General features: G+C 45.4%; 2 protein-coding genes across 2 annotated transcripts; both read right to left on the minus strand.

Annotated features, from left to right (window-relative positions):
• Positions 1-232: 232 nt before the first annotated feature.
• Positions 233-10711, minus strand: LOC118771665 (epiphycan-like). Its single transcript, XM_036519673.1, has 7 exons — positions 10606-10711; positions 7528-7730; positions 2384-2588; positions 1639-1794; positions 1234-1436; positions 705-800; positions 233-436 (listed from the first exon to the last, which is right to left on the minus strand). The coding sequence occupies exons 2-7, from the start codon at positions 7723-7725 to the stop codon at positions 266-268; spliced, it is 1029 nt and encodes a 342-aa protein (XP_036375566.1). The 5' UTR covers positions 7726-7730; positions 10606-10711; the 3' UTR covers positions 233-265.
• A 3887-nt stretch (positions 10712-14598) lies between these two features.
• On the minus strand, positions 14599-15780 carry LOC118771622 (keratocan-like). Its single transcript, XM_036519610.1, has 2 exons — positions 14922-15780; positions 14599-14768 (listed from the first exon to the last, which is right to left on the minus strand). Exons 1-2 carry the CDS (start codon positions 15778-15780, stop codon positions 14599-14601), a joined length of 1029 nt encoding a protein of 342 aa, XP_036375503.1.
• Between the last annotated feature and the right edge of the window lie 725 nt (positions 15781-16505).

The following is a 16505-nucleotide window of genomic DNA, read 5'->3' on the forward strand; positions in this document are numbered from 1 at the left end:
GTGTGTCAGTATGAATGTAGGTTTTGTGTGTGCGTGTGTGTGTGTGTTGAGGTCTCTTACGGACATACAGGGAAAACTAGATGAGAGTTAGATTGTGTGTTTTATGGTGTGGGAGAGACTGTGTAAGTGTTAGTGCATGAATGAGAGTAAGAATGTGTGTGTAAGAGAGACTTGTGTAAGTGTGTGTTTGTGCGTGAGTGAGCGAATGTGTATTTGTGTTTGTTTGTGTGTATGTGTATGTGTGTGTGTGTGTGTGTGTGTGTGTTTAAACGAGGTTTCCTACAGGTACACGGGGCAGACAGACGTAGGCTTGTGGAGTCTTGCTCAGGTTAATGGGATTGGCATCCAGTCGGATATCCTCCAGTGCATTGCGGATGTAGTTGAAATCTTTCATGTTGCAGAAGGTGTCCTCATGCATCATCTGGATGTTATTGTTCTGGAAGACAGCAGAGAACCCATGGGAAAAGACTGATGTGCCCCAAACACCTTAACAGTTCCCATGAACACCACAACCCAAACTAGGTACCTAAGTACCTAAGTACAAAATCATTAACATGTCAAGCTTAACAAATCCTTGACTTCCTTGAGGAAACAACTGGAAATGTCTTAACTCAGGTGGCACCATTGGGATAGCAGTGAGGGCACTTTTCAGCACCACATGATGTTGAAGTGGCAATATTCTGCCACTAGATGGCAGTGAGTACCTGTAGGTGCAGAGAGCGCAGGCTGTCAGGAAGCGGCAGAGGAATGTGGGCGATATTGTTGTCAGTCAAGTAGAGGTACATCAGGTTGTGCATATCCTACAATATGGTACAGAGAAAATAACCTGTTTTAACAGCTTGTCACATTACAAAAATGAGAAAGGCATGAACTGCACTGATTTATTACCTCACCACACAGTAGATGAGGTGGAGAGGCAAGGATTTCCTTACTCAGTTTAAATGGGGAGTGATTAGATGGATGGACACAAGGGGACACCCATGCTCGTGCCTTAAATGTCACGTGATCTTCAATGACCATGGCATTTAATGTCTCATGAAAGACGGCACCTCAACAGCAGTGTCTCCATCAACAAGGCATTGGTTTCCTACAGGGCCCAGAAGGCAAACTGATTCCTACTCCCATCAACACCACTTCCAGCAGAGAACTGGCTTTCCCAGGTGTTCTCTCTGGCAAGCAGTAACCATTTCCCGCATAGTTTCAGCCAGGTTTCAGCCTGATGTTCGCCCTCACCTTGAAAGCCTCGTTCTGGATGCCCCTCCTGCCCAGCCTGTTGTGGCTGGCGTCGATGAGGACCATGCTGGCGGGCAGGGCGGGCAGCTGTGCCACGTTGTTCTCCCTCACCACCAGCTCCTCCAGGGCAGGCAGGCCGAACAGGGCGTCCTCGTCGATGGCCGAGATCTGGTTACCGGTCACGTCGATCTTCTTCAGCTTGTCTGCGGTGCCAGAGAGAACAATACAGCTGCCAGGGACCCACACAGAGGGGCTGAGCCCCGCGGCGTAGGCTCACTTCAGCTAACCTTGGGAAAACGGAGGCTCAGCTTTCCAGCAGACCCCACTTCTGCTGTATGTGACCCATGACCCTTGACCCCTGACCCCTGACCTCTGGTCCTTGAAGCAGAGCCCCCCCGCACGTACTCATCTGAGCAAAGTCGGACTTGTTGATCTTCTTGATCCTGTTGTAGCGGGCGTAGAAGTGAGTGGTCTCTTTGGGGAGGGGGGGCACGCTCTCCAGCCTCAGGTCGTCACAGTACACTGACCCCCCCAGGCAGGTGCACAACAGACAGGTGGGTCCTGGAGCGGGGAGGGGTGGGGAGAAATGTGGTATTGCTCAATCCTGCCAAATCCTGTAAAACTGTGTGACTCTGGACCCGGTACTGCTGACCATATTCACTGTCTGGAACATTTGCTCAAATCTAAAAAAATGTGAGCAAAGAAACACTGAATTCTGTTAGTAATTCAATAGTCCACTTTAATCTTCACAGGTAAAACAGGTAAATAAAAGGGAAAGACGGGACAGGTGACTGTGTTTTGTAACAGGTATATCAAGTTGTGAGCACTATCTGGAACAAAGGAGTGGAGTGTAAGACACTAAGCAGTGGGATAGTTGCAGTTTTATAGATAGGAGGGAGTGAAGTTAGTAATCAGTACGTTGGTTAGGGACACATGACTGATATTTGGGACTGACATAGGTGAACAGCTCCTGAAAGAGGTGAGTGGTGACAAAGGTGAACAGAATTTAAGACAGATGAGCAGTTTCACAGGTGAATGGTATTGATACAGGTGAGCTCAAACATGAGAGCAATGACGCAGGTGAGTTGCACACAGGACCGGTGAGCAGTACTCGGAACGGGTTACCAGTGAGACATCTGAGGTTACTGACCCCTGTCAGGCTCGATGTCTACAGAGACCCCAGAGTCCCCAGAGTCCCCCGAGTCCCCAGAGTCCTCAGAGATGGCGCTGGTGGCACTGGCACTAGTGGCGCTGGCGGAGAAGGGCGGTCCCTGGAGAAGCTCCTCCCCCTCCTCCAGGGAGGCGGTTGGGGCCAGGTAACTGTCCACCAGGGGGGCCAAAGTGCCGATCTCTATCTGCAGCCAGAGACATCACAGGCGTATTTACATTACATACTGACCAGGGGGCCAGTGTGCTGATCACTGTCTGCAACCAGAAACACCACATGCACCACAGCACATGCATATTTACTCTATATATCCAACAGGGGTCAGTGAACGCAACCCAGCTGGATTCCTGACAAAAATTGCTCACATGGATAGCAGCTAATAAAGTACGACTGTTTGAAACCCTGACTACAGAACAATATGTTAGCTACCAACTACGCAATTTGGTCAACCTGTGACCAAATAAATGGTTTCTGACAATTTGATCTACTGAAAGCAGAGGTAATGTAGCATGACATTTGTAGTTTTGACATAAATTTTCCATGACTGACAAGAACAATACTCTTCAAAAATGGTTTCATGGACAACAAAAGTAACTACTATGTAAAAGGGACATTTATTTAAAAGAACTATAATGATGGTAAGACTAAACCACAAGCTTTTGGGGTGTTTATGGTCTAGAGAGAGGTATAAATAAAATGTATACAAAATATTGTAAGTGCTGCAGCTATGACGTTCTGCCAATCACAGACTGGTACGATCCAATCAAGACTGCTCACCATATTAGAACACTATGACTGGTTCCAATGAGTGAGTCATCAATAGCACAAGAATGGCCAATTTTGGGGTTCATGAAGCCTCACTCTCCCGCTTCACTTCCACGCCTGCATCACACAGATAACCACTCACAGATGTGACACCAACCATCAAACCTGGCAAAGACAGGCACACGCACACACATACACACAAACACACACACACACAGACACACACACACACACTGCACATAAATTCCTCAACTTACGAGGATCTGACCAACTCAAAATTCCGAAGTCAGATAAGCCTGCAATTTTCAGACAGAAGAGAAAGAAGGAAATAAAAGGCACTGCAAATAAACTTTTACTGTTCCTGTTTATTTCTGATCTGTCTTTTCACAAGCCACTTAACCACCTGATTCAATCAATAGTTGTCTTGATTGGGCCAAATTAGTCTCCCTTCTAAATTGTTACGACAGCATGAGTGGTTTGAAGAGAGCTAAAAAAAAAAATCTGCTGGACTGCGGTCGACCAGAGCTGGAGATGAATAGTCCTGCTGTATTATAAAAACAAGTCCACATTTGAATCGCTGGCGAAGGACACACCTTCACAAACTGCCAACACGGCATCTGCCTTCCCTGACCCTTCCGCTTGCAATTCCACCGCAGGCCACATGGGGGTGCCACACACTCACACAGCGTGTCTGGGAGCAGCATCTGCCTGCTTACTCTGATGCTTGTAAAGCTGATCCTCCCTGCCAGACAGCAGTGGTCCTTGTGGAACCAAGACGCTCATGGAGCAGAAAAAACGTATTTCACTGCATGGAGCTCACAAGAGCCCTTTTACACACACTTGGAGACGTGTGCAGGTTCTCTAGAGACTTTGGAAGCATTTGCCACAAAGACGAAACATAAACAGAACAAGAACGGTACAGGCACCGTTCAGATTGGCTGCGACTACTTATCTTACCTTCCCTTCCTCTAGCGCCTCTAGTGGTAAAATGGCATTGTGGAGAAAACCGATCAGGACTCAGTTAGTCAGTGAGTACATCAGTGTGTGAGTAAGTCAGCCAGTAGTCAGTGAAGTGCTGTGTAAGCAAGTGAGTCAATGCATGACAAAGTGATTCAGTGTGTGAATGAGTGAGTTAGTGTGTGAGTGAATCAGTATGTGAGGCAGTGAATCAATGTATAAGCAAGTGAGTTAATATATGACTGAGTCAGTGAGTCTGTGTCAATGAGTGAGTTAGTGTGAATGAGTGAATCAGTTTGTGAATGGGAGACACTGTTTATTCTTGTGCTGCTTCCTTCAGCTGCAGCTGAACAATATGTATATATATAGAAAAAAAACTAGCTTAGTTTATTTAAAAGTCCAAAGACCTGAAGGAGCCAAAAAAACCAGGCAAATAGTAGGTTGATCGTGGATAAAGGCAGAAGACAACTCCTCAGGCAATTACAGCACCAAGCCAGCCAAACGGGCAGACTGGACAGGCAACAAGGAGAGGCTTTGAGCAGTCCTGTGCAGTGCAAGCCAGCCTCCAGAAAAACAGCGCATTCAGTCAGGGGCAACAGGAAGTGAAGGCCAGGCTCGGAGCAACGTGAGAATACAAATGTGGTGGAAAACGTTGCTCCTGTTAAAACACGGGATTCAGGGGCGGCTTGTGACCCAGCGGCCCCTTCCTGCTAGCCTATGGCCCGAGAAGCAGCATCAACGGCAGCATTCACACCCTGGCTCCACGCGGCTTCTCTGGTCCCCACTGCGCAGCTCCACCAGGGAGCCCTGCAACTGGGCCAAATGCAGACAGGCCATTATGCTTCTGCTGCAGCCCCACCACTGAGTCCAACAACCAGCTCCATGTCAGCCCCAGATCCCTACAGTCTTTCACAGACTAAGTGGCATTTCAGGGAATATGTGCGTGTGTGTGTGTGTGTGTGTGTGTATGTGTGTACATGTCTTGTCTACAGCAAACATGGCTAATGACTGAGGCCTAAATTTGAAAAAAAAAACAAGGCCTGCTCTAGCTGTCATTAAAAAAATGTCACAGTTAATCTCAAGGGTCAAAGATCACCCGAGCACTTAATTTCAAACCTTTTGCTGCTGTTGGCTACGCAAGCCTCCAGAGCAGTCTGTACAGGAAACAGATGCGAAACTGCTGTCTCTATGCCGTCAGTGGCCATCTTCCCAGAAAGTGTAAAAAGACAGCCATCAATTAGAGAATGGAAAACTTTCTCACAGAGATAGACTTTCAGTTGCTTTTACACTGCTCAGAAGAAACAGAGCAGAGATAAAAAAAAAAAGTGAGCTTAGACATGATACAAAGCCTTCTTTAGACCACTTTCTTTTAGAAAGATAAATAAATAGGCTTGATTAGTTCAGGGTACTGGTGTAATGAATGAGACAGAGGGTCCTCAACTCCACTATTCTCGTCACACAACCAAATCTAATTTCCAATGTGGTTAGCAGCTGAGGCAACAATGCTAGCTATCCAGAGTCTCGGGGAGCGATGTCACTACGGAAAGCATTCTGCTTCCTGCAACCCTAATGTTACCAGCTTTTAGCAAGACTTACACAAACTATTACTTTTCAGACCTGCTCCACTGGCAAATTCTGCCCAAAGTTACTTTGTACTTTATGTACTTTAAAAAGTGGCTATACCACCTTCACTGCACGCACCCCATCCTCTCCCAGTTCTCCATCCTAATGGAACGAATGGCACATCTTTAGATTAGATTTAGATTTTGTAGCAACTCAATGCAAGCAGTGCTGTATCAGATGTAACTTGTCAGAGCGACTGAAGTCAGCAATATGGATGTTGTCTACACACTCTGTGTTTTAATTATGTCATAAACCTACAGAGGGGATTGTGGATTTGTCTTAAACCTACAGTTTTGAGGTTTTAGCTTAAGCACGCTGCATTTGAAAATTCACTCCCGATTTTTCTTTTTCTTAGAAAAATAGTACAAACTTGCACATACAGCGTGGTCTCAAAACAACAGCTTTAGTGTTCTGATTCCAAACCTGGACTGCAGATGGTCCACTTCAGGTCCAGCTCAGCCAGAGGCCTATCCTTTCCCATTCTATCCTTTCCATTGTTCAGTCACAGATTTATGGATTTCAAAGAGCTTTAATAAGAGACAGACTTGGATGCCCCACTGGATCCCTACCTGGTAGCGAGAGGAGAACAGGATTTAGATAGCTTAGCACACTGGCTAACCTTTGACATTCTGGCTACCCTTTACCTCAGCAGAGAAGGACCAGGCTGGCTTAGCTCAGGTCTTGGGGGGGTTTACCGTTACCTTTTTTTCTGTCATGTGTACCTTTGCCAGCTCACCCTACAGACACTACTCATATCAATCCACTTCAAAGAAAGCTGTGGGTAGAGTCATAAACCAGAGCAACTATCCTGCCACCATTGACGTTGCAGCTAAAACGTATGAGAAGATAAACATGGATGGGAAAAAGGAACACGGCTCTATCACTGATAGCAGTGAACAAGCAGAAGAAGAAAGAAGAAAGATGGAGCTGCAGGTAGCACTCAACAAATAGACACACATACTGAAGTGATATATAGAGGACAACAATGCCGTTCTTTACAACCAGACAGCCTCAAGAGAGCCTTAGAGGGTCACGTTGGTGCGGTATATCCATTTCTACTGTTTCATGTGATTCAACATGTAGTGGCACATGTAGCCTTGCCACATGTACTAAGGTCAGGGCTTTTTCTTTCAGCCAGTTTTGAACACCTGAATAAACTGAAAATGAGAAGCATCTAAGGGTCTAAAGTTTACTGGTGTTGTTTGCTAAAACCAAGGGTTACAAAAGCATCACACCCTCTCAGCCAGGAGAGCAAGACGAAAACTGAAGGAGAACAGAAGGGCTAAAATCAACACAGCTTTACCATAACCTTCAGTATCTTCCCTCGAAACATCATCCATTAGCAAATTAGCTATCCAGGCAGAGCAAACCAGTTTACAGCACATAGTCGGTTAAAGCTGATTTGGGCCATAAAATTACCTACCTCTTTATGACAGAATTACGTTTGAATGAATGAGTGAGTGATTGAATAAATGAATGAATAAAAGATGAGCTTAGTTGGCCAGGTGTTTGCTTTGAGCCACAGCCTCAGTTTGAACCCAGATGTGTTACCTGTCAGCATTTACTAGAATTCCACAGTGGTGAAATCCAAAGGGATGCATAAAAGGGAAAAGGCATAAAAAGCAATATTATTCAAATACAATTGGCTGCAAATAGCAGACTGGGTAGATGGCACTTGTCTGTGCTTAGATAGCAAGCATCTCTGGCATGAAGAACCGCTTGCGCTATGATGAAGAGCAAGACCCTTTTCCCAGACTGAAAGAGTCTCACCCACTTGCTACCTGAGGTTCATCGATGGTCAGTATGTCACTGTAGTCGTAGATGTCCTGGGTCTCCAAGTTCAAGTTTTCCAGATCTATGTCATAGCTGGCTGAGTCGTACGTGTCAAGCTCCACCTGCCGAGCGTGTCGGGAGGGCACGGCCACTGCCGCCTTCAAGACGAAGAGTCCTAAAATGAGGTGTACCAACATCTTCATCATCTACCCTGAAAGAGCAAGAATACAAATATCCTTTACAAAGACGGGACATCACCATTTTCTCCTCTGAAACTTATTTGACTAGTAATCATCATCATCAGGTCATTCATACATGTAGCTTGTAATAAATGTGTCTGAAAATTCAGTATCTGAATACTAAATTCATTGAAACCATTTTGTTGGACCCACACAACAGAAATGGCAATGTAAATGCAGTTTTACCTCAAGACAGTCAAACAAGACAGAACAATCAAGATACCACCTCTGTGTTGCAGCTATGTTGAAAGTAAACACAGTCTTGCAACCTTTGTACTTCAATGTTTCCCATGATGCACTGGTATAAGCACAAGTGCATCATGGGAAAGAGTATCTCTGTTGGATCTGTTGTTTTGAGAACACCAGGAAGTAACATGTTTGCTTGCTCAAGATGGGCCCTCAAGGATAGTGTTCTGACTGGGTGATTAATGTCACATGTTTTTGCTATTGCTTAGCTTTAGCTTGTGTCACAACACGAGTGTAGCACATGGGTATTCCATCTTCCCGTTGCTGTTCTTGGTGTTCATCCACCCAAACTCCCAGCAGAGTCCAAAAGTTATGACAAAATTTTAACCCAAGCCTGGCGAGTGTGGCTGGCTTGTTTTTTTCCCCCCTTTCAATTCAACCCTGTGGCATAAAAGGCCAGAGCTCATCTTATATGTCATTGAAAGTTTAATGTAATGTAAGTGCCATCTGATTTGTGGTTTGTCACTGAAAGCGTTTTCTTACAGTGTTGTGTGCTTGTGGTGCAGATCCTAAGCCAGTTAAAGGGTCAGAGTTAGGCAGGGAGGGGCTATTTTATCAGCTTCAGACACAGTCAGCAGCCCCCCCCCCCCCCCCCCCCGACCCTTAGATGTACAGTGAGTCACGGATCAGCTGATATGTTCTGAGCAGGAATGCATGCATCCCGAATGGGACGAACTGGCCTCCTCGCTCTTTAAGCTCATAGTAGAAGCATTTCATTACATTTTATCATATTTGCCTTTTATGAACCCTGTTTCTCTGCACTAAGTGTCTTGTGAAATGGACCTTCTTTCTGGTGCCCTCTGGGAAAGTGAGGTGATGTATACTGCAAGGTAACTGTGTGGTCCAAACAGAACTTAACCCAGGAAAAAAACATCTGAAGTTGCAGTTTAGACTCAAGCCTCCACTATAGAGTTACACCGTGATCCCTTATTAAAAACACAAACAGTCCACAAGCTCTCTGCTGTTCCAACAAAAGCAATACAGACCTGCAGGTTTTAGGAGGAGATTTGCTAGACTAGGGGTGTTCTAAGCCCAGGAAGCATGTCAGCGAAGACTTTCACCTTTGAGACATTAATGCAAAGCAGAAGAAGAAAATCTTGGTGCCCCAACATGGTTTTAGAGGCATTCAGAGGGAGGTCTGGATGGCTGAACTGAAAAAAGTTACTACATCTAGATCCTTTATCTGCAGATCTCCATCTCTCTGGTGGAAAAGGCCAGGGAGAGGTGTTGGAGCCAACAGGCTAACAGGGTAGTGGAGAGAGGGGAGGAGTGATGAGAGAGACGTGGATGCAGTGCTGCCCCACAGGGAGAGAGAGGGGCAGAGAGAGAGAGAGAGAGAGAGAGAGAGAGAGAGGAGCTTTCACAGAGGGCCTTTATCAGGGATCTTGGCCCGTCGCGGCTTGCAGGCTCAAAATTCCACCGGGGGGCTTGCGGACAGAGCAGCACTGAGGCACAACTGCGAGGAGAGCTTTCACTGTGATATCTCTACATACACAAACACAAACACACACACACACCTTTCACTGAAAAAGTCCGAGTTCTTGCAGCTGCTATTTTAAGGAGGAGGAGGAAAAAAAGGTAGCTTTACGAGTACTGCATAACGACGGCAGTTCCGGACTCATTCAGCAAAGCACTAAATCTGTGCATTTAAAGGGATGTAAAGAGTCATTTAAACCTATCTTTTTGTGATTTAGGTGCACAGATGCGCTGTCAGAAACTTGCAGTGTGCAATGGATATGTGCTTGTGTGTGTGCACACGCGTGTATTACATTTGGCTTATAGTCAGCTCCTGTGTTTTGTTTGGCTGCAACCTGGACGTCCCGGGCACTCAATGATTTTACAGTTTCATTTCAAAGGGGAGGGGCTTGTCATCAGAAAGGATCTTTTTAGACTTTTCTGACATTTTCTGGCAATATACTGGCTCTTGGTTATTATTCATCCAAAGCTACGACGCTAAAACGATTTCAAATCACATTAGTATTCTTCTGTTACAGACTTCCATAGCATTTTGGTAAAATAAAAGCAACAAAACCATCCAGAGAATTTTTGTTCCAAATCTCTGACACATTGTCCATCACTGAATGCATTCTGCTGTCATCCATGTTAATGGGTAAAGTCCACAAATACTCACTAGCAAAAGCCCTTTGTCAACATGTAGAGAGACAGGAACTGCACAGTTAAACCTTCCCCAAAGACCCAAATCAATCAAGCCTATTCTATTCTACCTTAAAACAATGCATGACCAACAGATAAACTGTCCATCTGGCATGATTATAGATGCCATAATTCCTTGGATCACCTGCAAAGGCAAATGTCAACTGCACAGCTGTTCATAATTACAAAACCACATTATGCTAAATTGCCTTCACACATTTAGAAGCAGTTCAGGAAAAATAAATATGACAGTTACAATTGATTGTTGTATGAGAATGAGGAAAAAAACCATCACAGCAAGATGTATAATGGTAGGTCTGGCTCACATTAATTAGCCAATGTAGAAGAAGCGCATTACAGCAAAACTGTGAGATTCCTGAAGGGCTCACCCAGCTTCTACCAAAGACACAGACCCGTAGAGCAAAACTGAAAGCCCACAGCGCTTACCTCTCTCTCCTGCTCTCCCAAATGCTCCTGGCTGCTGAGGTGGTGGTGCTGAGGGTTCAGGGGACCTGGCCAATGGCAAGGGGGTCGCTCGGGATAGAGGTGAGAGGGAGGGTGGTGTGTGCGTATGTGTGTGTGTTTGCGAGCGCACGCTCTGTCAGACCCAGGTGCCCTCGTGTGTGTGAAGGTAGGCACTGGCATGGCGGCAAGGCGAAGGCTCGATTTTGGTCAGTCCACACCATTCCCACGCTCAAAAAAAAAAAAAGAATGTAACTCAATGCGCAGACCACCCCCCAAAAGGAGAAATACCCATTTTAATCCCAACAATAACACCTTTATTTTTGGGGGGCATAACTTAATCAGTTCTTAAGTATGAAATATTTGTCTTCCTGTTCCCGAGGTGAAAATATTACTTTCATGTGCACATCTGCAGGCCTCTGGAACAATGGAGTCTCTGTGCCGAACCTCTTTTGGCGTTCGGCACAGAGAGGAAGTCCCAGCCCTGAGAAAAGCCTCTCCGCTTCTCATTCGGGGCCAAGAACACTGAAATCATATCTGCAGCAAGAGCCCGACACAGACCAGGAAGTGCCAGAGCGGTTTCCATATGTCAGCTTTATCTCCATCTGAAACAGCCCGGCTGCAAATGATGGTCTCACACCACTGAACTCCTGCTGGTTCAGTGGAACTTGTGGCCATTTCACATCACCACTGATTTTTTTTTCCTTCATGTCTTTTCAGAGATTTACCCCAGAAAATAGGGCGCTACTTCTTTCTCTCTTCCCCTTTACCTTTTCAGTGACTTGTTGCCTGAAGATTATGAAACTAATCTGTACATATTATAACTAGTCTGAAACTAGTTATAATGTGTACAGAGTGCGCAATGCTTTTTATAACACGTTCCTGTAAGTATCCCATAAAAAAAGAAGGATGCAAGAAAATTTGCAAGTGTATCCTATTCCTTTGTGTACATATTGTGTTTTTAAATCAGATTCCTCCAACTCCCACTCCAAATGCTGCATAAGAAGATATAGTGGGAGTGCTTTAAAAAAGTATTTGTTAAACAACCCACATCAAAAATTCTTCATTTCTCTGTAGAGATTTTTCCCAGAGATAGTAGGCTACCATACTTTTGGATACTGCTTGAATTGATTTATTAGGTCTCTCTCCTGTGCACTCAAATGGTAATACTCAACTGTGTGCAATCTGCACAAATTATGGAAAGAATAAGACACTAAATGCTCCATAATTATGACTCATTGACACACTGAAGAGTGTGAAGCCTGTCACTTCAACTGGTTTTATCCAGCAGGCTTTTTAATTCAGGAAAGCAGTGGCTCAAATACCTCAAGTGCTGTTTTAAGTGGCTCCATTGTTCTGCCTGATTATAGTATCTGAAATTCAAGCATGACCCACTCCTGGTCACAATTATTACCAGATGTTTTCAGAGTGAGTGAAGTTAGATAAGTCTTTTGTATAAATATTCTGATTCCACCATCCTGCAAACAAAGAAAAAACCTGTAGCCGTATAATCAAGAACTACTCACAGCCAGACTCATTTATAAAATTCCTCTCAAAGCCAAGAGGGCTGAAAGAATATTAGAAACTATGTGCAGGAAACATATTTTCTGATAAGTCAGCAATGTAGACTTTCCCCCTGTTTTAGTCCCACGGTCCATTCTGGCACAAGGTTATACTTTTCATATGATTTGTGTTCTCACATTAAGTAAAAAACCCCAACATACGGTTTTGATCCACCACCAAGTCAGACTTCAAAAAGACTGGGCACAGAGGCACAGAGCCGTTAATCAGTGCAGAACTTCATCAGAACCGACTACAGGACAGAAGGGATCTTAGTGCAATCTGAACAAACCTGCACTAAATATGCATTGCAAGACACACTATACTACATATGCATGTTGCATAAATATGTTGCTGCTTCAGGTAAAACCAGCAATGTGCTGCCTCTTATGGGTTTGCATGGGGAGAGGGATCTTCCACATGGATCGCAATGCTGTGAGTCATATCAGGAGAGAATATTCCACATAGCTCTTGATAGTTGTGACTCATATCAGGAGAGCGAAATCCCCCCCACATGTATTAAAATGCTGTGACTCGTTGGGCAGGCGAATGCTGACCAGCTGGTGAGGTACCACATCGCTTGTGCATTCCTGCCAAAACGCACCTGAATCACCCAAGCAAAGTTAATGCTATTGCTGGTGACTAAATATGCCCAACAAAAGCAAATGTTACTGCAGGCTAATAAAACTGCCCAAGCAAAGTTGCTGGCACTTGGAAAAAAATGGCAAAAACTCTGTGGTCACCTCAGTACAGTATCGCTTCCCAGCCTTGCGTGATGTGAAAAGGAGACCCAGCGCTCCTGACACAGTGATCTACAGTGTCCCTGTCAGAGAGGCCTGTGGGTCATGTGGGAAAAAAGCATTCTGGGAATGTACTGCTCTGAGCCGCTGCGGTATACATCACAAAGACCGGCAAATTAGCACATGTCAGAGGCAGGTCTGAATCCAGCCACAGTGGGAAGGTTCAGTGATGGACTCCTTAAGCAGGGACGGTCCACAGCTGCCAAAGCGCTGTAGCGCTAGGTGTCTTGTTTTGTGTTCTCAATGTCTCAATGTGTGGAAGTTACATCAGAACACAGTCTAAGAATATTACGGTTGTGTTTCACATGCTGAAATTGGATGTACCGAATCATTACAGATTTGAAGAGCCTCAGTCTCAGCGTTTTCCCTCTTTCTGTGTGATTCTGACGTGCTGATTTGCTGCCCACCTGAAATATGATTAACTCACTACAAAAACAAAAAAAAAAAAAATCCATGAGAGCAACTCCAAGTTTTTATTGTTGCTCCGTGTGTCAGGAGCAATTCTAACAAGAAATGTATTCTGAACATTTACAAAAAGACAGAAAGAATAACTAAGGGATTAGAAATTATTTTGGCCCATACTTACTACTTTCAAAATACATACCTGACAGCATAAACCCAGCAAAAAAACCTCTTAGCATTTCCATAACCGCACGATACCGTTCCAATGCTGCAGAAATTACGTTAAAGATGGTTATACATTAGCCAAATAGATGATAATGTTCACAGTGCATGTGTAGTAACATAGCTAAAATCGCAGCATTACAGGAATGGTACCAACTGTATATCCTCAGTCTCACACAAGAAGATCCAGGTTATAGTCAGTCTTGCACAAAAGTAGAGACAACATTTTCCCTCCGAAATTGCAATCCAAAATCATTTTAATACACTACTGAATCCAAGGTCTTGAAATAGGTGACACTCTCAATGAAATAAGTCACATGATTAGAAAAGATTATCAGTTTATGTGTTTCATGCAGATGGCAAATCTGCTGAATCCAGTTTTACTCCCAAAGTAAAGTTTGAAAAAGTATTTCAGGTCATGTCCATGAAGAAGAAGGCAGACAGAAGCACATCAGTAAGGAAGAAAGACAGAAAATGAAGTGTGTGCCCAGCAACATCTTTGGAGAGGAGAAAGGAATGTCTTTCTGGTGTGTTTTTGTGGTTATATTAAAATTTGCAAGCACAGCAATTCCCAGAATTCTTTTTTGTCATTTGCTTGTCTTTAGTCACAAATGGGTATTGTATTTGCAGTGAAGCAACTTCATCTCACTAAGATCCTCAACATACAGTACCCATGTTATGTGAAATTACCTGTAGCCTTTAAGTGGTATGAAGTACTGCTGAAAGAAAGATGAACAGGCACAGTGGGTGGTCAACAAACAGTACTGCACTCATGAGTCTCTATCTATAAAATACAAAGGGAGCTCACTGTACACTGGCCTATGAACTACTGTATTGATTCAATGTCCTCACACAACCTGTTATTTTCTGTAGTATTTGTATTCTTCAGTTCAGAGATGCAGTGGAAAATTGGCTGGATCTGTCCCTTGATCTGTATGACACAGTATTGTAATGACGATGGCAGAGAGGAATGACGACGATGTCATGTGACATCTCATATGACCACGGCCCTGAGGAGCCGGAAGCAGACCATCAGGTCCCTCGGGATGGGGGGTTTGATCTCATTGCCATCGAGACGAAGGTAGCGTAGCCTAGGCATCTTCTCTTCGAAGTAGTCTTCAAGCTCACTAGCAGAAACTGGGCAGACATCAGTTCCGTTGATACCTGAAAGGACAAGGTTGGACCTCAGTTAGCAGAGAGACCTTTACCCTGCACAAGTTAAAAATTCCAAGGTCCTAAGCAGAGAAGACGTCAGGATTGTGTCATTACAAATGCCTATCTCCCCCCCTCACAAGACTGATGGATTGGTAAACTTACTTTTGATCCTGTTGTGGTCCAAGTGGAGGTGCTCCAGGTTTCGGGGGACCTCGGGAACCTGTGTCAGTTGGTTGTGGGACAGCTGCAGGTCCAGGATGTTGGAGAGGTTGAAGATGTTCTTGGGAAGGCCGCTGTTTTCCAGCTTATTGTAGTTGAGACGGAGGAAGGCCACCTTGGGCAGGCCTTTGAAGTATTCCGGGGGTATCTTCTCAATGGCGTTGTTGTCCAGGAAGAGCTGGGTGGTGGTGGCGGGCAGGCCCGTCGGCATGCTCTTCAGGTTGTTCTTGGCCAGGTTGAGCTGGACCAGCCCGCTCAGACCCTTCAGGCTCTGCTCTGTCACCGCGTCGTCCTCCAGCTTGTTCCCCTGGAGGTCCAGCAGTGCCAGGTGCTCCTTCCCCAAGAAGACCCCTGGGGGGATTTTGGAGATCCTGTTCCGGGAGAGGCGGAGCTGCTCCAGGGTAGCAGGCAGCGGGGCGGGCACGGTCGTCAGCAGGTTGTCCTCCATGTAGAGGTGGAGCAGGCCGGACATCGCCCTCAGCGCCCCCTCCTCCACCCCCTCGTTGGTGATCTTGTTGCGGTTGAGGTTGAGCCACCTGAGCTGGGTGGCGTTCCGCAGGGCCTCCTCGGAGAGCACGTCGATCAGGTTGTTCTGGAGGTAGAGGTACCAGGTGTTGGGCGGGATGACGGGGATGCGTTTCAGGCCCCTGTGGTCGCAGTACACGGCGTGGGGGAAGCTGGGCGGGCAGCGGCACTCCTTGGGGCACGCCTGGAGCTGAGCCAGGGATACCTCGTACGGTATGTCTTGGCAGCTGACAAAACTGGCAAGCAGCAGGGTGGAGAAGACCAGGAACACCTCCATCTTGGGCACTTAGCCTGTTAAAGCAAGAAGGGACACCTTCAACTTAGCACTCAGCCTGTTAAAGCTGGCAAGAAAATGTGGCAGATGCACAGACACGACTCCAAGGTCAGAGGACAGCTCACAGAACCCCAGCACTAATGAACTGATCTAAGCCTTATCCAGACTGCAGTTACACTTGCATTTGCATTGTGACACTTATACCTCTCAATACTTGTGTCAAACATACAGCACACACCCAACCACAACTTCTGCAGATGCACACTGGGTACATGGACACATCTAAAAATCAAGAGTTTAATGTCCCTGCTGAACTGTGATGGAAGAATAAACACCTTAATCTCAGGATCTAGTCTGAGGCCAACCTTAATTGTCTTACACATGACCTGTTGTTAAGATGCTTGATCCAGACTCTGCCAGCTGGTGACGTATGGAAGCGTTTATTACAGGAGTGTACACCAGACACGTGTGTACCAGCATCACAACCAGATACACCTGACTGGGCCAGACTCCAACATGACCAGATACACCTGACTGGGCCAGACTCCATCACGACCAGATACACCTGACTAGGCCATACTCCAACACGACCAGATACACCTGACCAATCTGAAGCCTAACATGACCGGATACACCTGATTGAGTCACACCCTAATGTGACCAGATATTCCTGATTGAATCTAAACATAAATCAACCAGGAAAGACCTGATTGAGTCTAACCTTAACA

The sequence above is a fragment of the Megalops cyprinoides genome, chromosome 25, assembly GCF_013368585.1.
Source record: "Megalops cyprinoides isolate fMegCyp1 chromosome 25, fMegCyp1.pri, whole genome shotgun sequence".
Lineage (NCBI taxonomy): Eukaryota > Metazoa > Chordata > Actinopteri > Elopiformes > Megalopidae > Megalops > Megalops cyprinoides.

Bases quoted from the DNA above. Each gene is read 5' to 3' on its own strand.
- LOC118771665 (XM_036519673.1), bottom strand. From the start codon at position 7,725: ATGATGAAGATGTTGGTACACCTCATTTTAGGACTCTTCGTCTTGAAG. The intron at 801-1,233 runs GTGAGGGCGAAC...ACCATATTGTAG, and splicing joins TCCAGAACGAGGCTTTCAAG to GATATGCACAACCTGATGTA. The intron at 437-704 runs GTACTCACTGCC...GCTGTCTTCCAG, and splicing joins TGCGCTCTCTGCACCTACAG to AACAATAACATCCAGATGAT.
- LOC118771622 (XM_036519610.1), bottom strand. From the start codon at position 15,780: ATGGAGGTGTTCCTGGTCTTCTCCACCCTGCTGCTTGCCAGTTTTGTC. The intron at 14,769-14,921 runs GTAAGTTTACCA...TTGTCCTTTCAG, and splicing joins GGACCACAACAGGATCAAAA to GTATCAACGGAACTGATGTC.